The sequence below is a fragment of the Dama dama genome, chromosome X, assembly GCF_033118175.1.
Source record: "Dama dama isolate Ldn47 chromosome X, ASM3311817v1, whole genome shotgun sequence".
Lineage (NCBI taxonomy): Eukaryota > Metazoa > Chordata > Mammalia > Artiodactyla > Cervidae > Dama > Dama dama.
Window position 1 is genome coordinate 120453004 of NC_083714.1, and position 24432 is coordinate 120477435.

General features: G+C 38.7%; 1 protein-coding gene across 1 annotated transcript in view; it reads left to right on the forward strand.

Moving 5' to 3' along the window:
• Window positions 1-24432, forward strand: part of DMD (dystrophin) — a 2165569-nt gene that overhangs the window by 403421 nt on the left and 1737716 nt on the right. The window contains exons 5-6 of the mRNA XM_061137756.1: window positions 14823-14915; window positions 22840-23012. Coding sequence (XP_060993739.1) covers window positions 14823-14915; window positions 22840-23012 — 266 coding nt within the window. The remainder of the gene's footprint in view (window positions 1-14822; window positions 14916-22839; window positions 23013-24432) is intronic.

The window sequence follows — 24432 nt, forward strand, 5'->3', positions numbered from 1 at the left end:
TTTTAGAGAATCTGACAAAAAATATAGGGTTACAGTACACCCTGGGCATATACTAGAACTTTACTGATTTAATATGATTTAATATTAGCTGACACAGTTGTAGATCTCATAATTATGTTCACTACTTTCATCAGTTGTCTACAACAAAGTAGCACAGTTTTACCAAGTGATTTCAAATATGCAATGTAAGATAGAACAAAAAAAAATAAGGTCATTATTGTACATTATTAAACCACAAATCCAAAATGAGTACTTAAAAAGCCTAGGGTAAAATTTCAACTGTCAACTATGTTCAAATATTCAATTAATCGCATCATTGAAAATTGTCACTGAACTAGATTGAATGGTTGTCAAATGTCACTGATCTGAAAAATGATAGTGTTCACTCTTCCTGGCACATGATCTTAGATAAAGAGAATTCTAAAGTATTGTTTAAAAGTAGTATTTTGTGTATCTTCTAAGTATTCAGAAACCTAAGTAGCCATATAATAAATATGTTGAGGTATGCCAGAACATAATATCTTTGACCAAATATAAACTACTTCCATTTATTACTCATAAAATACAGTGTTCAGATATACATTCCAAATCTTTGTTAATTTATGTTATATACGTGTTATTTCTTATATTAAAATTTCAGTGCACACAATAGGCCTATTAGACATTTGCACCATATATATACATTCATTCCAAGGATCCAGAAGTATAACCATTAACCCTGTCATTCACTAGCTATAGGGTCTCTGTCAAGTGATTTCATGACTTTGGTACCACTTTGTCATTTATGATATGTACTAATAAAATAGTTGTACACTTATTTCAAAATATTCTTCTGTGGGGCATAAAAATACACACAAGCATATCTTATAATCTTTAAATCCATATTTTGATGCTATATGAAGTTATCCCTCTTATACTGAATCTAGTTATAACTGAAAATAATTTCATAAGATAAATTGTTTACCTTCCCCCACCCTCATACATTTCCTGCATCAAGGGAAAATAGTATATTCTTTACATATTCAACTTAAAATTGAGGTATTTGATTTGTACACATGGAGATATTTTGTGATAATAGTACTATGGCTACAAATTACATTGAATTTAAGCATTTTTCTCATTATAATGAACATTATGATAGATCTTAAAATATTTTGCTGTTGCTATTGCTAATTTGTTTTTTCTTGAAATCAGTATACATGGCTCAAAACTAGAAATCTCTGACTACATAGGGTCACTAAAGTGGCATTCTGTATTGCCAGGTATAAGATAAATATAGTATTTCTAAAAATTCAAGTTAAATAATAATATACTGAAAGTGTATATGTCTTTTTTATCATGCTATGTTATTAAATTATTCTTGAGGACAGTTTTATACATGACATCATCTCAAGTGATGTCCTCTAGTAGATAATATTCCATCTAGTAAATTTTCCTTAGTTTAATTTTAAGAGCTACTTTGACAAAAGTTAAGTTCTGTATCTTATATGCAGTAAGACTACCTGCATTGAATTATACTCTAAATAAAAGAAAAACAAAAACAATATTATTTCATTGAGAATTCTAAACCTTTCCATTTTACAGATAGGGCAGGCCCAGAGGCCCCATGACTATCAAGAGGCAGGGGATATTAACAAGTGGGGGTTTAGCAGGCGTGGGAGGCTTCAACAGTAAACATGAACCATGAACTTCCAGATATTCAAGCTGGATTTAGAAAAGGCAGAGGAACCAGAGATCAAATTGCCAACATCCATTGGATCATCAAAAAAGCAGGAGAGTTCCAGAAAAATATCTACTTCTGCTTTATTGACTATGCCAAAGCCTTTGACTGTGTGGATCACAACAAACTGTGAAAAATTCTGAAAGAGATGGGAATACCAGACCACCTGACCTGCCTCTTGAGAAACCTGTATGCAGGTCAGGAAGCACCAGTTAGAACTGGACATGAAACAACAGACTGGTTCCAAATAGGGAAAGGAGTACATCAAGGCTGTATATTGTCACCCTGCTTATTTAACTTATATGCAGAGTACATCATGAGGAATGCTGGACTGGATGAAGCACAAGCTGGAATCAAGATTGCCAGTAGAAATATCAATAACCTCAGATATGCAGGTGACACCACCCTTATGGCAGAAAGCAAAGAAAAACTAAAGAGCCCCTTGATGAAAGTGAAAGAGGAGAGTGAAAAAGTTGGCTTAAAACTCAACATTCACAAAACTACAATCATGGCATCTGGTTGCATCACTTCATGGCAAATAGATGGGGAAACAGTGGAAACAGTGAGAGACTTTATTTTGGGGGGCTCCAAAATCACTGCAGATGGTGACTGCAGCCATGAAATTAAAAGACTCTTGCTCCTTGGAGGAAAAGTTATGACCAACCTAGACAGCATATTACAAAGCAGAGGCATTGCTTTACCAACAAAGGTCTGTCTAGTCAATGCTATGGTTTTTCCAATAGTCAGGTATGGATGTGAGAGTTGGACTATAAAGAAAGCTGAGCACCGAAGAATTGATGCTTTTGAACTGTGGTGTTGGAGAAGACTCTTGAGAGTCCCTTGGACTGCAAGGAGATCCAACCAGCCCATCCTAAAGGAAATCAGTCCTGAATATTCATTGGGAGGACTGATGCTGAAGCTGAAACTCCAATATTTTGGCTGCCTGATGCGAAGAACTGACTCAATGGAAAAGACCCTGATGCTGGGAAAGATTGAAGGCAGGAGGAGAAGGGGACAACAGAGGTTGAGATGGTTCGATGGCATCACCGACTCAATGGACATGAGTTTGAGTAAACTCTGGGAGTTGGTGATGGACAGGGAGGCCTGACGTGCCGCAGTCAATGGGGTCACAAAGAGTCGGACATAACTGAGTGACTGAACTGAACTGAACTGAGGCTCCTGACCAAACGGCCACACCCACTGAACTGGTCTTGGGCCAGAAATCCTGCAGTAGAGAGCCATTCCTCTGAGAATCTTAAGACTTTGGGGCTGAGAATTCTTACTGAAAATGGCCATTAATTAAGGATCTATTGACCAGAATGTTTTATCAACTGACCTCCTTTGCATGTGTGTGTGTTTGTGTGTAGAAGAATATGACAACAAAGTCTTTAAGTAGAGCAATTTTACTTCTTCTGTCATGCAAACACTTGCAATCTGTAAGGAAGGATTTAATTTTTTAATTTTATTTATTTTTAATTGAAGGATGATTGCTTTGCAATATTTTGTTAGTTTCTGCCATGCACCGATGTGAACCAGCCATAGGTGTATATATGTTCCCTCCCTCTTGAACCTCCCTCCCACTGCCCACCTCATAAAGAAAAAAAGACTACCTGCATTGAAATTTTTATTGTGCTATATTTGTTTCAATTTTCTTTAACTACTTGAATGTTTATGTTTTCTTAACATTATGAGAGTTTAAAAATTAGCTGCTTGAAGTCTTTTGTGTCAAAGAGGCAATGTATAAGCAAACAAAAACACAGTTCTGTTATGAGTTACCGTGAGATTTATGATTATCATAAACACATCCAAAATAGAAATTTTCACTCATTTCACTTGTCTTTAAGGAGTTTTATCAAACAGTCCATTCTTTAGTCTATCTTTGTTCTCAACACTTAATATGTGGCATATGGTGGATTGGAAAGAAGGACTGATGCTGAAGCTAAAGCTCCAATACTTTGGCCACCTGATGCGAAGAGCTGACTCATTGGAAAAGACCCTGATGCTGGGAAAGACTGAGGGCAGGAGGAGAAGGGGACAACAGAGGAGGAGATGTTTGGATGGCATCACCAGCTCAATGGACATGTGTTTGAGCAAACTCCAGGAGATAGTGAAGGAAGGGGAGCCTGACGTGTTGCAGTCCATGGAGTCACAGAGTCGGACATGACTTAGTGGCTGAATAATAACAGCAGTATAGTGGATGGTGAAAAATATTTAATGAATGACTAATGGATAAGAGTGAAGGCAAAAGGAGAAGTGGGGTAGCAGAGGACAAGATGGTTAGATAGCAACACCAACTTAATGGGCATTAATTTGAGCAAACTCTGGGAGCTAATGGAGGATAAACATTCCATGAGGTCACAAAGAGTTGGACATGACTTAGCGACTTAGAATATGTAAAACTTAGACTTTGAAGTTAGGGGTCGTATCTTTATAGTGAGTTCACAGAACTGTCTTATGATGTATTCTAGGTCACAATGTGGTTTTGAAAGGTATTTTCCAATGCAAATATCTCTATTTGTTTAAAATAATAAACAACCTTTGGAATGTGGAGATATGAGAGGGGAGAAAAAATCCTGCCAGGTGAGAGCCAAGACCACAATGGCCAATGCAACCCACTCTTTATGTTGTATATATTGAACTATTCATCATTTAATAATAAAATATTCAATGCATGCATCTTTCAATGGAAAAGTAGGTATGATTTATGCCCATAAGTCTTAAAATTTTATATAAAGCTTAAACACAGTATCAAAGTACATGCTGCAGGGCAGTGAAACTCCTTTGCTTTTTTCTGCATTTTTGATCTTTTTAACTAATTATATTTGGAAGGATTATATAAATACTTGAAGAATTTCTCTTGAACATGGAGAAGTCTCTTTAGCTTGGCTACATGATGGCAAATGTTTTATAAAAGACACTTGACACATTTTAAAAAGTAAATCCTATTTGTCTAGAGTGTTGAAAAGAAACTTTCAGTTATAAAGAGTTTATGAGAAATAAATGTATGAATCTGAAAGAACCAAATATATAGAGGGTAGACATGCCTGTAAGATGTCTAAGTATCAGGAAAGATGTTTATATGATAAATCCCAGTGCATGGTTTTTCCCTAAATGATAATTATTGTTTAAGATTCTGGTTAAGGAAATCCACTCAAACTTTTCAAGATGATATTTTATGGTTCCTTTCATAATCTTATCATTCTATGTGAAGTTATTTTCTAAGATTTAATTTGCAGCATTTCTCAGTTATATACCAACACTAATAAGTACAAAGACTGCTAACCCTTATGCCGTACCCCATGCCTAATGAAAATAAATGCTCAGCTTATATTTTGCATATTAAGGAACAAAAGTGATTCCTCCTTAGGATAAATCTTGAAACCTGGAGTGATTTGGAAGAACCATATCTTTTGAAATATGGTTTCTTAGCCTTGAGCTAATATCAATTGGCTGAATGACACAAGATGTGTTTTCATCAGTACTTATAGTTATGAAATGCCATTCTCAGTGGTTGTCTAAAAAAGCAAGAAGTGGATATCATTTATTGCAAAGATGATGGTTCCTTTATTGAATGAGATATAACTTTCTACCACATCCATGTTAGGAATGCAAATGCCTAAATTATTTACAAACTACAACTGGAAAAGCATGTCCCTGCTACCACCAAAATTTCAATAGCATGTAGAAATTTGTAGATATGTATTCCTTTGAACTTTGTCAGATATATCACAGGAAGGTCACTCCCTTGCATTTATTTATTTTTTTCTTGTCTTTTACCTTCCATTCTATGCTGGGAAGTTCTATTTTCATTTTTTGACATGGACATTGCAATTATTTTTTATGTCAAATGTCCCTCATTCTAAAGTCACTATTAATCTGTTTGTGTTCGCTGAGCTCATTCTGCTATTCTTCTTCCTGTAAAGCTAATTAAAACAATATAAACTTGTCCAGGTCAATAATCTCCCTTCATAAAATGTAACATTTCAGATTCACTTTAAATCTTATGATTTTTGTAAGTATTCTTAAATCTTAAATATATCAATATTATATATATAAATTCTTTCAATATAATCACCATCAGTTCAGTTCAGTCACTCAGTTATGTCCAACTCTTTGCGACTCCATGGACTGCAGCATGCCAGGCCTCCCTGTCCATTGCCAACTCCCGGAGTTTACTCAAACTCATGTCCATTGATTCAGTGATGCCTTCCAACCATCTCATCCTTGGTTGTCCCCTTCTCCTCCTGCCTTCAATCTTTCCCAGCATCAAGGTCTTTTCAAATGAGTCAGTTCTTCACATCAGATGGCCAAAGTCTTGGAGTTTCAGCTTCAGCATCAGTCCTTCCAATGAATATTCAGCACCAATTTCCTTTAGGATGGACTGGTTGGATCTCCTTGAAGTCCAAGGGACTCTCAAGAGTCTTCTCCAACACCACAGTTCAAAAGCATCAATTCGTCGGTGCTTGGCTTTCTTTATAGTCCAAATCTCACATCCATACCTGACTACTGGAAAAACCATAGCTTTGACTAGACGGACCTTTTTTGGTAAAATAATGTCTCTGCTTTGTAATATGCTGTCTAGGTTGGTCATAACTTTTCCTCCAAGGAGTAAGCGTCTTTTAATTTCATGGCTGCAGTCACCATCTGCAGTGATTTTGGAGCCCCCCCAAAATAAAGTCTTCTACTGTTTCCCCATCTATTTGCCATAAAGTGATGCAACCAGATGCCATGGTCTTCTGAATGTTGAGCTTTAAGCCAACTTTTTCACTGTCCTCTTTCACTTTCATCAAGAGGCTCTTTAGTTTTTCTTTGCTTTCTGCCATAAGGGTGGTGTCATCTGCATATCTGAGATTATTGACATTTCTCCCAGCAATCTTGATTCCAGCTTGTGCTTCATCCAGTCCAGCATTCCTCATGATATACTCTGCATATAAGTTAAATAAGCAGGGTGACAATATACAGCCTTGACGTACTCCTTTCCCTATTTGGAACCAGTCTGTTGTTTCATGTCCAGTTCTAACTGGTGCTTCCTGACCTGCATACAGGTTTCTCAAGAGGCAGGTCAGGTGGTCTGGTATTCCCATCTCTTTAAGAATTTTTCAGTTTGTTGTGGTCCACACAGTCAGAGGCTTTGGCATAGTCAATAAAGCAGAAGTAGATATTTTTCTGGAACTCTCTTGCTTTTTCGATGATCCAATGGATATTGGCAATTTGATTTCTGGTTCCTCTGCCTTTTCTAAATCCAGCTTGAACATCTGGAAGTTCACAGTTCACATACTGTTGAAGCCTGGCTTGGAAAATTTTGAGCATTACTTTACTAGCGTGTGAGATGAGTGCAATTTTGCGGTAGTTATAACCACCATGGGCTATCTAAATTTAGCTTGTAGAAAATATTACAATGCTAGATTGCATCCAAGCCTTGAAGGGATTGGGGATAAAACAAAACCTGGGATAAAACAAACATTATTCGCTTGAATAAACAATGGAAGAGAATTGTTCCTCGTGCCCATGGTTAGTAAACTCATTTAGGAGGTATAACACCAGGAAGTAACAGTACTCTCTGTAATACTTATATGTTAATCACAGAATTACTCAATATACCTTTTTTCCCATTTATTTTTATTAGTTGGAGGCTAATTACTTTACAATATTGTAGTGGTTTTTGTCATACATTGACGTGAATCAGCTATGGATTTACATGTATTCCCCATCCCGATCCCCCCTCCCTCCTTCCTCTCTACCCGATCCCTCTGGGTCTTCAAGCAATAAATGCTGGAGAGGGTGTGGAGAAAAGGGAACCCTCTTACACTGTTGGTGGGAATGCAAACTAGTACAGCCGCTATGGAGAACAGTGTGGAGATTTCTCAATATACCTTTTTGTACAAAATCAGATATTTCAGTCTAAGTACTAGTGTGGGGACAGAATAGGAATCCCCTTTAATTTATGTTCTCACACCTATAAAATCGATAACAACAGACCACTCTATTCCAAAAGACAATTCCTTAGGTTGCCTATGTTCATTTATTTTATTTTATACAGCCAGCTCATCCTGACTCAAGGGATCTTTTCCTAAGAGTTCATTTTTAAACATTCTGCTGGAGTCACAATAAGGTTCCATTACATCAAGTCAAATGGTGCGGGAATTCCCTGGTGGTCCATTGGTTAAGACCCTGTGTTTCTGCTGCAAGGGACTCAGGTTTGGTCCCTGGTCAGGGAACTAAGATCCTTTATGTCATGTGCATGGCCAAAAAAAAAAAAAAAAGGAAAATGGTGAGAATTTTCTCTTCTCCAGAATTATGTTTGAGTAAAACATCATTCACATATAATAAATACTACAAAACTCTGAGCTAGAATATGTTACTTTCTGAGTTAAGTCTTCAGACTTAGGCTTCAACAGAAGTTCCTGTTTGCAGGAACTCTTCTAAAGCTGATTTTCATGTGGAGGTGAACTTGTTCCTGCAAAAATTCAATATGTGCTATTTAACTTTCACACATAATATCAATTTTCACACCTATTCATTTGGTATCAGATGCTTTTATTCTGCAAAACAGGGAAACATAACTTTGGGCTTCCTTCATGACCTCAAGATTGAATTTCTTGACATCTAGTGCTTTTCACAGCACACACACACACACACACACACACACACACACACACACACACTGAATCCATTTATTAGTATATATGTCATATAAATGTTTTTTTTTTTTTTTTGCTGGCTAGACAGACACATAATCATTCACTTAACATAGATATTAACATGTTTTAATTCTTATTTTCCCTTTTCATAGTTATTAGGAAATTAGATTAATGATCTTTGGAAGATATAATTCCAGAGCATATGTTAGGAAAAAATATGTAGAAGAAAAGGGAAAAGTGATTGTGCAGGACGGTAGTGGTTATCTGAGAATAGCTAGAATGATTTATTAAAAAAACTCACTCATAGCTACATGGTAAGAATGAGGTATTATTAACAATACATATGAGAATTTAGAGTCAAAATGGGCTAGCCATTAAAATGGACAAATAACATTTCTCCAAAGAAGACATACAGATGGCTAACAAACACATGAAAAGATGCTCAACATCACTCATTATCAGAGAAATGCAAATCAAAACCACAATGAGGTACCATTACACGCCAGTCAGGATGGCTGCTATCCAAAAGTCTACAAGCAATAAATGCTGGAGAGGGTGTGGAGAAAAGGGAACCCTCTTACACTGTTGGTGGGAATGCAAACTAGTACAGCCGCTATGGAAAACAGTGTGGAGATTTCTTAAAAAACTGGAAATAGAACTGCCATATGACCCAGCAATCCCACTTCTGGGCATACACACTGAAGAAACCAGATCTGAAAGAGACACGTGCACCCCAATGTTCATCGCAGCACTGTTTATAATAGCCAGGACATGGAAGCAACCTAGATGCCCATCAGCAGATGAATGGATAAGGAAGCTGTGGTACATATACACCATGGAATATTACTCAGCCATTAAAAAGAATTCATTTGAACCAGTCCTAATGAGATGGATGAAGCTGGAGCCCATTATACAGAGTGAAGTAAGCCAGAAAGATAAAGAACATTACAGCATACTGATACATGTATATGGAATTTAGAAAGGTGATAACGATAACCCTATATGCAGAACAGAAAAAGAGACACAGAAATACAGAACAGACTTTTGAACTTTGTGGGAGAATGTGAGGGTGGGATATTTCAAAAGAACAGCATGTATGCTATCTATGGTGAAACAGATCACCAGCCCAGGTGGGATGCATGAGACAAGTGCTCCGGCCTGGTGCACTGGGAAGACCCAGAGGAATCGGGTGGAGAGGGAGGTGGGAGGGGGGATCGGGATTGGGAATACATGTAAATCCATGGCTGATTCATATCAATGTATGACAAAACCCACTGGAAAAAAAAATAATAATAATAATTAAAAATAAAATAAAATAAAATAAAATGGACAAATAAAAGGGATTATTGTTTCGTAAAAGCAATATTCAATAGAACCTGAATAATATGCCAAATGGTTATCACTGCATCACTTGTAAAATTGTAATTAAATATGCAGTATATGACTATAAGATGCACATTTCTTAGAGCTGAGAACTATGAGAAGGTTGGTTGTCCCTACCAAAAATGTAAGCTTCCTTGTACCAGTTTGAAACATTTATAATTCATCTTCACTGGTTTTTTTCTCAGTGCCCATAAGAATTAGCCAAGATCTGTTCAACTTCTCTGGTATTATTATTTTCCTACTTCATAGTGCCCTAACTTGTTCCTTATATTCCTTGAGGTTTTTTTCTTTTAAGAGTCTTTATAATCCTGCCACAGTTTTTTTTTTAACAACTTCACACATGCTACAATGTCCCTGAGTGTAGCACTTCTAATTCCCAATCATGTAATATCTCTTACACTTGTCCCCATATGCTTAGGCACATGCTCTTCTTGACATGCCTTCCCCACTGCCCTCTCCCTTTGTTTCAGTCTATATTTTTAAGTAATTTTTATTGAAGTATAGTTACTTTACAATGTTGTGTTAGCTTCTCTGGCACAGCAAAATGAACCAGCTGCTCATTGTCCTTCCGTTTAGGACATTGCAGTGCCTTAACTAGAGTTCCCCATGCTATATATACAGAATTGGTCCAATCTTTATCTTCTTTCTTTACAGATTCAGTCAACACCGAATATCTCCTCTTTCCTTTGCTTATACTCTCACAATGATTTCGTTTTCTCTACTGGGCCTCTATGAGACACAGTTGCCTACCTAATTTTTTCCCAGTGGTTATAAATAAGTTTTACTGGAACACAACAATGCACGTTCCTTTAGATTTTGAGTGAGGCTTGTGTGTGTGTATTCCAATGGCTTCTTTTTTGTTATTTTGATTGTGGCAAAATATACATAACATATACCTTACCATTTGAACCATTCTTAAGTGTACAATTCAGTGACATTAAGTACATTCACATCAGTATGCAACCATCACCACTATTCATCTCCAGAACATTTTTATCATCCCAAACTGAACTTCTCACCCCTTAAAAATCTTACTAATCCCTTCTCCCTTAGTCCCTGCTAATCTTTATTCCATGTCCTTTCTGTATAAATTTGACTATTCTAGGTATCTCTTGTAAGTAGAGTCATATACTCTTTTCTTTTTCATTTTATGACTGGCTAATTTCACTTAGCATAATGTTTTCAAGGTTTGTGGATGTTGTAGCATGTATCAGAATTTCCTTTCCTTTTAACATTGAAGAGTACTCCTTTGTATATATACACCGTGTCTTGTCTACCCATTCATCTGTCAATCGACAGACATTTGGATCATTTCCACCTTTTGGCTGTTATGAATTATGTGTCGTGAACATTGGTGTATAAATATTTGTTCTAATCTTTGCTTTCTAGTTCTTTTGGATATATACCCGGAAGTGGTATTTTTGGATTCTCCCTAATTTTAATTAACTTTTACTATGTGAACTACTGTTGCCTTGTAAGCTTTGTGACATTAGTGGTTCTGTCTTAGTCTTCTTTATCAGACCTGAGCACAGCCCCTGACATAATATAGATTCGGTCTTAAATGGGATTTTATGGGGATAAATAAAAGAAGGAATCATCTCCCTGTTCACACAGAGAATACACCTTCAGTGAGAGTGGGTATGGGCTGCTGTTACTTACGTGCCTGCTGCTCATTCTGAGTCTCTCCAGGGTGAGCCCTATGGCAAGTCTAAATTACCAGCACTGATTCCTCAAGTATATCTATTTTCTAAAAATTGCAGGTTCTTTATTTAAATAATTGAATGTTCAAAAATATATGGTCTGATTCTCACTGCCACTATAATTAAGTCCTCGAAGGCAGGGATATATCTCCCTTTTATGTTCTAAATACATTCAGTGCCTGACATATGAATTTGTTGAATGAATTAATCAAGAAATCAGTTCATAAATTTATAGCAGCTTTTCCACATGGAGAAGCTTCTCCCTTCTACTGCCACATGAGGAATCCCCAAATGAAATGTAGATGATGGTACTTTCTCGTTCAAGAGTTATTAATCTCCCCTGAGAGTGAAATTCTAGGAACTTGTTGTATCTGTTTTGTATAATGAAAATGAAAGTATCATGGCAAATTGTTATTTGCATGTATAGGAAAAAAAATCTATGTGAATGCTCAGTAATTTGAAATATTGATATTTACTTCAGCACTGAATTAGGAAAATTTTGCATGGGATACTACTAAAATTCAACTTTCTAAAGAGAAGCATCCACATTGTAGAAATAAGTTGACTTGTAATGTGTTATACTGGCAATATCACCTTGACTTTTTATACCCAAGAAAATCAAGGTCTTTCACCTTAGCCAGCTTTCAGGATGTCTGGTCAGCCACTCTTCAGTAGAGCCTTACTTAAATGTCTCTTTATATGCTGGCCATTTTTTTCAGGCTTACTTTTCTGTAGTGTCCATGTGGTATCATCTTCACATCTAATTTTCAGCATAGCTTAATAATACCCTCTACTCTAAATTATATTTGGAATTAAACTATGGACTTGTATTTAGGTCTTTTATCTTTACTTAAATGATTCTGCATTTTTTTCCTGTAACAATTATTTGTTTTAAGCCAGTCCACCAATAATTTGTATGTAGTTGGTTTATAAACATAAATTTAAGTATTAGATTATCCATTGAACCTCCAAATAACTTCATGTGGGGAGAAAATGGGAGTAATTTGATGATGAAACTGAAGAATAGCCTTTTTGTTGTTTGCCCACATAGCTCCATAGTTTTAAAAGTTATGGTTAATAACATTTAGAAAATTAAGATGAATGATAAGGAATATATTTTAGCATTGAGTGAGAAATGGTAAACCCATCTTACTGTAGGAAGAAACGAGAGGGAAAGACAGATCTAAGTGTAACAGTAAGGGTTTAGAGCCTGAGAGAATGAAAGGTTCAACCAAAATGAATCTTGACTATTTAGTGAAGCTACCTAGAGGAGGATTAATGGGAAACTCTCTCAAGTCAGTGCCCTCAGAACAAGACAAAATGACAGAATCCTGAAGATAGTCAAAAGAAAATGTAACCAAAGGCATCAGTGAGCCTAGGATAGTAAGTAAGGAGAGAAACCTGAATGAATTTTAAACCTTCAACACTTGCTCTAACAGTTTCACTTCCATTATGTAGACCTTAATCTGAAGTTGCATATTTGCTTTAATTTGATATATTTTTAAAGTATCTCTAGATGCTCATTTTTTTTTGGTTAACCTTTTTTTGAGATAATTATAAATTCACATGTAGTTACAAGTATAATATATGTGCACCCTTAACTCAGCTCTACCTCAGTGGTACATTAACCTTATTTATAATATTACCATGGACATCAACAATGATACAATTCACAATAGTATTCCTCAGTGTGCATGTGCACATGTTTTTTTAGTTCTTTACAACATTGTCACATGTGTACATTTGTGTATCCATCATCAGAGTCAAGTGAAGAATAGATCCATCACTACAAGGATGCCTTGTGCTACCCTTTTATAGACACATTCACCCACCCCTCCAATCCCACCCCAGTTCCTAACCTCTGGCAACTGCTACTCTGTTCTTCATTTTTATCATTTTGTCTCTTCAAAGCTGCTATGTAAATAGAATCATACTGCATGTAACCCTTTGTTATTGGCTTTTTTTTTTTCACTCAGCATGATACCCTTGAGATTCACCTAAGTTGCAGCCTGTATCAGCTGTATCAATAGCTGTTCCTTTTCATTGCAGAGTGGTAGTCTGTACATCCATGGTATGGATGTACCAATATATTTAACCATTCACCCTTGAATGGCATCTGGGTTGTTCCCAGTTCTTGACTATTACAAATACAGCTAGTATGAACACTTACATACAGAGTTTTATATAAACATAAGCTTTCATTGCTTTGAATAAATGTCTAAGAGCCCAGTTGCTGGATTGTATGGTAAGCACATGTTCACTTTTGTAAGAAACTGTCAAAAATGTTTTCCAGAGTAGCAGTACTATTTACATTCCTGCCAGCAAAGCATGAGTGACCCAATTTCTCTATATCCTCATCAACATTTGATATTGTCACTATTTAAAAAAAAATTTTTTTGCCACTATAAAAGTCTGTAGTGCTAGCTCTTTATGGTTATAATTTGCATTTCCCATGGCTAGTGATGTTGAATATCTTTTCATGGGCTCATTTGCCTGATGTTTATGTGTAACCTGACTCCACCTAAAAATGTTAGGAGTGTGAAGGACAGGAGACAGGATTTGTCTTGAAAAGATAAAACTCTGCCAGATTTTAATTCCCAAATCCACTCCCAGATAGAGAAAAGAGAGCTGTCCATTAACACCACTTCTTATTGTTGTTGTTTAGTCCCTAAGTTATGTGTCCGACATTTTTGTGACCCTATGGACTGTACCACCCCTCCCTTGCCCAACGCCCCCAGGCTCCTCTGTCCATGAGATTTCTTAGGCAAGAATACTTAAGTGAGTTGCTATTTCCTCCTCCAGGGGATCTTCCTGACCCAGGGATTGAACTGGGTTTCCTGAGTCTCCTGTGTTAGCAGGCAGGTTCTTTACCACTGAGCCACCTGGGAAGCCCTAACCCTGTTGTTTAGTAGAGTTCTAACAGGTATTTCTAAAGCAAGGACATTTCAGTCAATTGCAGTCACCTCTAATTACAATAGCACTCCCTTGAGCTAGATCAAAGGGTTGATGAAATGTCTTTTTTTGAGTTTCAATTATGTACTAGGAAGCACTTCTTAATTGCAGGCATCTTTTATGAATTAGCTTTGTTATATATTTTATTTGGAGATACTCTTTCTGGACTCTCTAATCTGCAGTAATTTATTTATATACTAAAAGTACATTTATTTCCGCTCTCTTTGTAAACGTTTGGAGACATTCGTTTGTTACAGAAAGTGCAGTTACAAATTGCAGTTTGTTTCATTTTTAGATTATTGTTCAAAAGCTATAATGCTGCTTAGGCTCTGGAAATAGCTAAATGCAATTACCTTAGCATTTTGTTTTCTTTTCAAACAGTCATTTTGTCTGCTTCCTTCAAATGCTTCCCTTTATCTTTAACAGGTTGATTTAGTGAATATCGGAAGCTCTGACATAGTAGATGGAAATCATAAACTGACTCTTGGCTTGATTTGGAATATAATCCTCCACTGGCAGGTAAGAATCCTGATGAATTTTTTTTTTTTTTGGAGGGGGAGTACAGTGGAAGGGGAGGTAACACATTGCTGATCCTTCCTTTCATTTTCACCCTTGACCTGCAAAACAAATGTGTATCTCTAACAGTGGAAAGCCCACCTCCACAGTGCTTCATTTTAAATTGGGATGATTGTCATTTGCATTGTGAAGTATCAGCAGATTATAAAACAGGTTCTAGCACATTTGCAGGAATATTTTTCTAAATTTTATTTCACTGGGTACAAATGAGGCAAAAACAAAATCTCATCAATAGGTTAATAAAACTATTTTCAAATATATGTGTCTTCTGTAACTCACCTAACAGTAAATCTACATGGTTTTGTAAGAAGAGAGGTATTTTTTTCTGTTAATCACTATCAACTCAATAAGCCTTTGTGAATCATGTGTATTCTCAATGTAAACTAATGCCAATAAGAGATTACTGGGATATGGTGATCTGTATATCTGTTATATACACAAATTCACTTCATAGTTTGATTTGGAAACTGTATTTTTTTTTTCCAGAACCACCTCAGCAAGGGTCTTCTTTTTTAAAACATTTTATTTTATTTTTAATTGGAGGATAATTGCTTTACAATATTGTGATGGTTTCTGCCATACACTAACATGAATCAGCCATAGGTATACCTAATCTCCCCCACCTCCCTCCCCATCCCACACCTGTAGGTTGGGGTCACAAAGCCCTGGCTTTGGGTTCCCACCAAAACAGATCACAAGTCATTTGGATTAGTGAAGATTATGTAATATTTTATTCAGACTGATTTGAGCTTAAGTTTAAACTTCCCCATTTACCATCTTAGTGACATTGGATATAATGTCCTCCATTTCTGGACCAAAATTCCCTTACTATCAAAAGTAAAAACAATAATGACCATATATATTTCTTATCAGAATTAAATGAGAGAATTCCATAAAGCACTCAGTACAGAGTAGCATTTTCATGAGAGGCATATCTTGCCAATAATGCTTTATTTCCCACTCATATTTTAAAAACTGGAGGATAATGCTGGCTCTTTTTAGTAGTAGATATTTTTTTTTTTATAAAACAGCTTTTTTTGAGATCAAAGGTATGTATCATAAATGTACCTGTTCTATGTGTAAAATTCAAAGTATACCAAGTTGGTTTAGTTGTGTTGCCCAGTGCTTCTCAAACTATTTTGACCCAATCTGTCAAAAATTTTAGAATAGTTACAGAATAGTACAGTCATCACAACAATCTAATTTTGGTACATTTCCATGATTCTGAAAATAAATCTCGTGTCCATGTTACCATCACTCCTCTTTCCCACCCCAACCCTAGGAACCATTCATCTATTTTCTGTCTCTGTATGTGTGCCTTTTTGGACATTTCATACCCAATGCACTCATACAATATGTATTCTTTTATATCTGGCTTCTTTCACTGAACATAATCTTTGAGGCCCATTCCTATTGTAGCAGGTACCACTACTTCCTTTAGTAAGGTTGACTTTCATCTTGAATTGTAGATTGGTCCTGCTCAGAGGCAGGCAGCATGTAGACCAGAGGTATACCTATTCAACTCAGCACCCATATTGTTCTCCCAATTGACTCGCATATCTTTTTATTCTCAACACTCTGAACTGGCTTAGTCCTATTTTATAGCAATATGGAGAGAGAGAGAGAGAGAGAACAAGCATAGCAGCTCACAGCAGAAAGTAGCTCAAAAGAGCCCAAGGTTCCCAATTCGGGGCCTTTTTCATGTAGCAATGGTGTCAAATAGAACCAGCAAGGCAGCATAGGGCCCTCCACCAAACTGGTTTCCTTCTGTTGCTCAGTACTTCTCAAACTATCTTGAGGAAGGAACCATCTAGCGCCACCGCCAACCACCCCCCCCCAACCCCGCTGTTGCATTGTATGTAAATTACAATGAAATTGGAGCATTATGAAAATAAGCTTATTCTTTATCACCAAACTCAACAGACATAAATAGGACTCTATAAAATTGCTACAGATGTTTCTAATGGACTATCAACAGTTGTTTTTATCTTATAGCCCAATAACAAACTGTTTATCTTGTAGCCACGCGTTCCAGGAAACAAACTCACTCAGAAGGACAATGCAGATATTGGAGTGCAGTTTATTACACCGGTGGGCCCAAGGCGGAGTCTCCTCTTAGCCAAAGACACCAACCAGTTTTTGTGAAAACCTTATATACCATAAGTGTATAAGGTTCCCTGAAACTAGTCTGAACAAAGGAAAAAGAAAGAGACAATCAAAGTCAACCCGTGATTCATAAGCCTTAAGCCTAGGTAGTTAACAGTGGACAGTTATCAATAGGCCTGTGGTCATACCCCCAATAAGCATAATAGAATGTATGATTCTATTCGGTTACACAGATAATTAGAGTATTCTTTTAGGCAACGGAGAGCCCTAGGGCTCTTCCTTCTGGGGGCCCAGTTTTCCAGTTGGTATGTCGTTCCCATAGATACTGGACATATAGCTCAAAGTCCACAGTCCGGCCCAAGATGGAGTCCTGCTTTCAAGATAGAGATTGTTCTGTTTGTTCCTTCATTCATGGAGAGACCCCAGAGTGCAGAAAATACTTTGAGTTGCACAAATGGTGGTCATGACAAAGCCAGCAGGAGAACTTAGGCTTGCTCAGAGCCCCCAAAGGCTATTTTAATTGTATCCCTCACTCAAACTGTCTCTCATAGTATCTCACCCTTTCTTATTTCCTCAAAAGCCTTTGCAATTTTATCTCAACTCACTGCAGGATGGTTTCAAAACCACCCTGTCTGATCTTTTCTTCCTTTGCTTGTGAGTGTGCTCATTTTTATTTTATTTTTTTTTAATTAGCACGGGGAAGGACTTTCACATGAGAAGTAGAGAAGGAATGCTTTTCCAGTCTTTCCTCATCTGAGACTTCTCTTACAGTCTTCTTTTTTCCTTGTATGTCCTTGCATCACCATTTCCAATTGATTGCAAGGATGTAGACTCTTTCCAGCCTCTGCCTCCTTCCCTCTCTTCTATCACACTGTCCTGTTCTCCTAAAACTTCAAAAACACTGTTTAAGAGTTACCCCCACTCAGTACTCCTCATCATAACCCAGTGAATCACAAGAGATATTTTCACCAAGAGTGCATATTTGCCTTCCTGTTAAATAGTCAAAGAAGCCCTTGAATCTCAGTCAAGATTAAAGGACATTGTGGACAACCTAATATACTTTCCAGGCCTGTCAGGTTAAGAAGGACATGAGTGATGGAAAGATGTTAATCTTTGGTTCCAGTGTCACACACTTTGCTATTACTAGTATTGCAGTGGCCTTCTCTCTGAACTTGCAGAAACTCTGGAATGTCAATCCCATCTCCTCTGTCACTGGATTTCCAATTTCTACTTAAAAGAAATCATTAGCTGGAAAAATAATGCCTGTATTGAGGAGCAAGCATCCTTGAGCAAAATTGTGGAGTAGAAAATGTGTGTTAGATGTCCCTTTCTTACATCTTTTAAAAGTACAAACTATCTTTTTTTTGTGGGGGAGCGGCATTCAACTCAGTTCTGGGAACCAGCTGGAGATAAAAACACATCCTGCTAATGAAGGCGAATCCAGCCCCTGTACCCTGACACAGAATTAATTCTCAGAGACAGAGCTTTGGCTGAAGTAGAAAAGAATAGCTTTATTGCTTTGCCAGGTAAAAGGGGCCACAGGGGGATTATGCCCTCAAAACTGTGTGACCACACCTGGGCGGGGGGTGCATAGTGAAGAGTTTTATAGTAATGGTTCAAAGAAAAGGGTGGGATCAGCTCATGGATTTTCTTTTGGTTGGTTGGAGGGAAGGTAAGTGGGAATCCGCATCATCAACCTTCTCGTTCCAGCCAGTCTGGGGTCTACAGTGCTTGTAGACTTCCAATCATTACCTGTTAATTTCTTCCACCTGGTAGGGGTTTCAGTCTCTGCAAAACAATTCAAAGGTATTGTTATGTGCATCCCTTGAGGGAAAACTAGGACCTTGCTCCCAAGGCTTCACTACTGTTTTCTTGATGGCTCCTCCCTGTCTCTGTATCCCCTTACTTCCCTATTTGAACCTGCTGATTGGAACTCAGGGAAGGTCTTGGAGGCTGAAGGGAGCCTATTTCCTGTAATTAAGAAATGGGGGACACAGGAAGGCTTTTATGTCCAGGAGTCCCAGAGGGTTCTTGCTCAGTATCAGGTTGAGCCACTAAATTGAGCCGGTATCAGGTCAGCCCCCACCTTTGCTGGCTGCCTACAAAGAAATACCCAGTTGCAGGGCTCCTTCACACTAGAATGTTTGTATTATCTTATATGGACAAGAGAAAGATGGATTTTGTGCTGCTTAAAGCCCTTTCTGTTGTAACCTCCTGCCTACCTAGTGCCTTCTGGGCAAAACAGGTCTTAATCTGGTCTTCTGCAGGTCTTTCACACACTACCATCCATTCTTTGTCTTAAGAGAAAACTACTCCTTCCTTTCTTCAGTCATGCCCCTCTGCTGTAACTCCTTTTAGGCACAGCATGAATTCTGGGACACAGACTCTGAGATTGCAGGCAGGATGTTAATGGATACGCACCCAAGAGCCTTCTTGAACTCTGTGGAGAGCTGGGAGCTGGAATGAGCCTTCAGAGTTGTCCTGAGTGGGGCTGACATGGTTGAGTCTTCATACACTTTCCCTTCATCAGTCGATAGGTGGGCTGCCCTAGGAGGGGTGTGACCTTAGGTGACATGCCTCAGCAGCTCAAGTAGTTCCTGAGGGGACTCAGGGGTAACTTCTGCTCATGACAGTTGGAGAAACAAGCCCCTTCCTTAAAGGAGAATCCTGGTAGTACATCTCCATGTCTATCCCACCTTCTTTGCCTCATTAACTACTTGTCATTTTTTTAAAATGAGTGCTCAAAGACTTTTTCTTTTTCTTTTAAAAATAGCTGTATATACCCCCCCACACATAGTTATTTAATAAACAACTCTCCAAGGGGCATTGAGCTCTGAGGGTGGGGAATTTTTTATTTTCTTGCTTCAAAACTCACCTTAGGAGCAGTTCAGTGTCTGACTGACTGTGTCTGTGTGCTTAGTCACTCAGTCGTTTCCGACACTTTGTGACCGTGTGGACTGGAGCCCACCAGGTTCCTCTGTCCACAGGATTATCTCTGCAAGAATACTGGGGTGGGTTGCCATTTCCTCCTCCAGGGGATCTTGCCAATCCAGGGATTGAACCCACGTTTCCTGCATTACAGGCAGGTTCTTTACCCACTGAGCCACTGGGGAAACCTTGTCTGACTGAGACTGATCCTTAATACAGATTTCTTGGGAACTGTCTTTTATGTAGGAATATAAGAACTGTTACCTCACATTGCCCTTCATAATTCTTTTTTCTCAGCAACATTTGCACCCAGGTAGAATCAACAGCAATGAGGCTGAGGCTGATAAGCTGAATTAGTGACATAATGATGCTAAAGGAGCTTTGGATTGAATACTCTGTCGTCCTTTAACATTATGTGCATAGAGGGCAGTCTGGCCAAGCATTTCACAAATGAATCCCATTCATCATGGGAGGGCTGCCTGATCAGTGCGAATCCATCACAGCCCCTGAGCCAGTATATGCTATCCCGACCCTGGTTCAGCACAGGATTCATCTGATGGTCTCTATACATGGAGGCTGCATATTTTATAACTTTAGAATATGATAAGGAAAATGACATATCTTACATAACTATTTGACCTATTTATTCACTAAGTAACTGGCTAAATAAGCAGGTCAAGAAGGAATTAAGAAAACTGGATAATCCACCCCTACATAATAGATTTAGCTATCAAGGGATGGTGACAAATGTATGCAGAGATTTCACATCTTCACATCATTACCACGTTTACAAAACATCATCTTAAATCCTCTTCAAGTATTTTAAAGTTCGATTTAATAGTCTATCCTAAAATTTGCTTTGAGTCTTTCATAAAAGGATGACTAACAGTGGAGATGTTAAAATATGTATTTTCCCCAAAGGCATTTGTTAACTTCTGCGTGGATGAAGAAGCAAAATAAAATGTCATATTTAGAATACACAATAAATATTCATCATCTGATCAAATGTTGGTAGCCTATGGACCTTACACTTGCTGAAAGGGAAGCCCTTGGTGGTAAAACAAGTCACATTTACTTATATCCTTCCTTTAAGTATGTGATAAGGGGCCTGGCTTATATTAAAGAAGTAGCCTGGTAATTATTCCTTTAACAGAATATGTAGACGGGCTGTCTCATAATGAGGTGTCAACTGCATGCTGGAAACCTAGAAAATGGATTTCTGCATCAGCGTAGTTAGAAGAATGACAGCTGGAAATACAATCACCTGCCGAATGGCATTTGTACCTACACAGAGCCAAGGAGAGACTCAAATGGACAGAAACCAATTCATAAAAAGAAAACCGAATCTGGTCTTTCCCTCCTTCTCCTGCAGTTTTGGTGTCTGTTCCCTTTAAGGGAGCTGGGTAGGCGGGGCCCAACCAACCCACCACGTGACCTCCGGGCCCCGCCCAGAACCTCCCACGCACCTGCTGGTGCACTGTTGGTGACCTGGCCACGTTCCCTTCTCTGCTCGCTCGGAGGCCGCCCCCTGGTGGCAGAGTCGCTTCTCTCCCGCAGCCTCTGCCTTCCTCACCGCGCTCTTGCTGGGGTCCCTGCGGGCCCTCGATTTTCTCCTCGCTGCTGCCAGGCTGATGAACAAGTGGCAGGGCTGGTGCAGGCCCCTGTTGGACTTTCTAGGAGACATCACAGCGGCCCTCATCTCCTTTGCCATCTCCATCACACCTGTTGCCAAGTAACTGGGACGGGGCTGCCTAAGCGGCCCCGGCGTTGGGTTTTCTTGGTCATCATGCTGTTTGCTGTTGACTTCAACCTCATCTTTTGCAACATGGCCGAAATCTCAGGACAGGGGACGCTGCAGAGATGACCACAGCCGACAAGGCAGAAGTAGAGAATTCTGACGGTGACTCTGGAGGTTGTCCGGGGACTATGTGTTGGGAAGGAGGCTATGACTTCTCAGAGGAGCAGTGGGAGTTGCTGATGGAGCCGGCCTCCTGACCTCCCCTGGGGGGTTGGTCCTGAGCCCAGCACACAAGACGGCCTCCTTTGGCTTAGCACCATCTGACCTCTCTGCGCGTGTGAGCATCTTGAGTGTTCTACCACATATCTCCACATCTTTTTCACTGACCTGAAACCCTTTCACGTCCCTGCCCAAAACAAGCACAAAGGGACTCCTTACCCACCCTTCGTGGGAAGGATTTCATGCTGTGGGCAGAGGGGCAAATGAGGCAGAAACCAACCCAGGCCAACCTGCCGGCCCGTCATTTTTGTCTGCGGCTGGTGCTCTGGTTCACGCCAGACATTTTGTTGAGAATCATCTTTCAAGATTCTTTTGTTCAAGGAGCACCATCTCGAGGTAGGGAGAAAACTGACCTTTGTCCTGTCTTCTGCTGCTGCTAAGTCGCTTCAGTCATGTCTGACTCTGTGCGACCCCATAGACGGCAGCCCACCAGGCTCCCCCGTCCCTTGGATTCTCCAGGCAAGAACACTAGAGTGGGTTGCCATTTCCTTCACCAATGCGTGAAAGTGAAGTCACTCAGTCATGTCCGACTCTTCACGACTCCATGGACCGCAGCCTACCAGGCTCCTCCATCCATGGGATTTTCCGGGCAAGAGTACTGGAGTGGGGTGCCATTGCCTTCTCCGGTCTTGTCTTCTAGGAGTGGGTGAATCTGGGTGCCCGTAACTGGCCAAGCCTTTCACAAATGAATCTCGTTTAATCATGGGAGGGTTTCCTGATAAGTGCAAATCCACCACCGCTGCTGAACTAGTTAGGTTTAAGTTTGTGTGCTTCTTGTTCATGCATTTTCTTATGAAAATTTCTTTCCACACGTAGGTCAAAAATGTAATGAAAAATATCATGGCTGGATTGCAACAAACCAACAGTGAGAAGATACTCCTGAGCTGGGTCCGACAATCAACTCGTAATTATCCACAGGTTAATGTTATTAACTTCACCACCAGCTGGTCTGATGGTTTGGCCTTGAACGCGCTCATCCACAGTCATAGGTAAGGAGATTTCCGAGACACTGAATAATTTTTTTAAGTATTAATTTAGAGACTGATGTATTTTTGTCCAGGCTGGTTCCAGATCATTTTCCACAATGCAGCGTATTTTTATGTTGACCATATTGATCTATCCATCCATTGGGATGCTCTGAATAAGAATATCCTGTTTTTAAAGTGATATATCACTTAGTTGTGAAATAGTAAAACTATCAGAGCATGAATGTGATTATGATGGGGGAGGGGATCAGCACCTTTGAAATTGAGACTCTGCCAGAAAATCAAGGTTACATTCTAACTTTGCCAAGAATAGAGTTGGTCTTTCTGTACAAATAATGTGTTAATATGAGCCTCAACTCTAGCATTAAAAATAGTTGCAGATCTTATGTGAGTGGCTGTAGTGCAATTAATTACCATCATCAGATTAATAATGTGAAAAAGAAACATTTCTCTTGTCAGATACACACTTAGATAGCAAAAACTATAAGGCCCTGCATATGTGTGTGTGTGTGTGTATAGATATAATATACATTTTGGGGTTAAAAGAGGTTCTGAGCATCTTAGCAACCAAGGCAAAGAGCAGACCACAATTAATTCTGTGACTCGGTGCTCAGAATAACAAAAGAAACAACTGCTCCGTAATAGCAGAGCGATTCCTGTAAAGTGTCAGAGAGAGTGTTCTGTCCGTCTTCATAAGAGGAACTCAGTGTGACATAGTGAACCAAATGTCCTTAACTGTATTCACACTCTTTTCTAAGATAACAAAATAGTTGTTTGCTTTTTCTTGTATAAAGGAGATCAGTAAGTGAATTAATAACAGTTCAAGAAAAAGCAAAACAACACGGTAAATACATGCATTATATATAATGAATGCATTCATATACATTCTATGTATAATACATTATCTGTAAGGAACATCTGCTTTGGTTTTCTTATTACCCATTTCTTTTACCCAGCCCAGTCCCCAGGGTCAAATGCTTGCCTTATTAACTGTGTTTGAAATGGCACTGGTCTGCATCTTCCCTGATTTTCAATGCAGTTTATCTTTTCTCATTTTGATCTTAGGTTTCTCGACAGGTCTACTCTACCATTTTCCTGTGCCAATCTTGCTTCTAGAAGCGTCCAGAATATAAATTTTCTTTCTGGTTTACCAGTCTTGGAGCAAACGCTCTCTAAATAAGCATCTTTGTCAGGTGTCTTGCTCCAGCTGGGTTTAATTAACCCCATCCAGACTGAGTTTCCAGGTGAATGACTCAGCAACCTGATTTTGGAAAGGAGGCAGGCTCACTCTCAGTCGGCATGTTAAACAACGTAAAAATGTTGTTTTCCCCCACGTGAGACACGAAGAAAAATATTCTAGAGCTTCAATAAAGCCAGATGAGAGGGGATAGAGATGTTCATTCTGCATTGTAAGGCAGTGTTC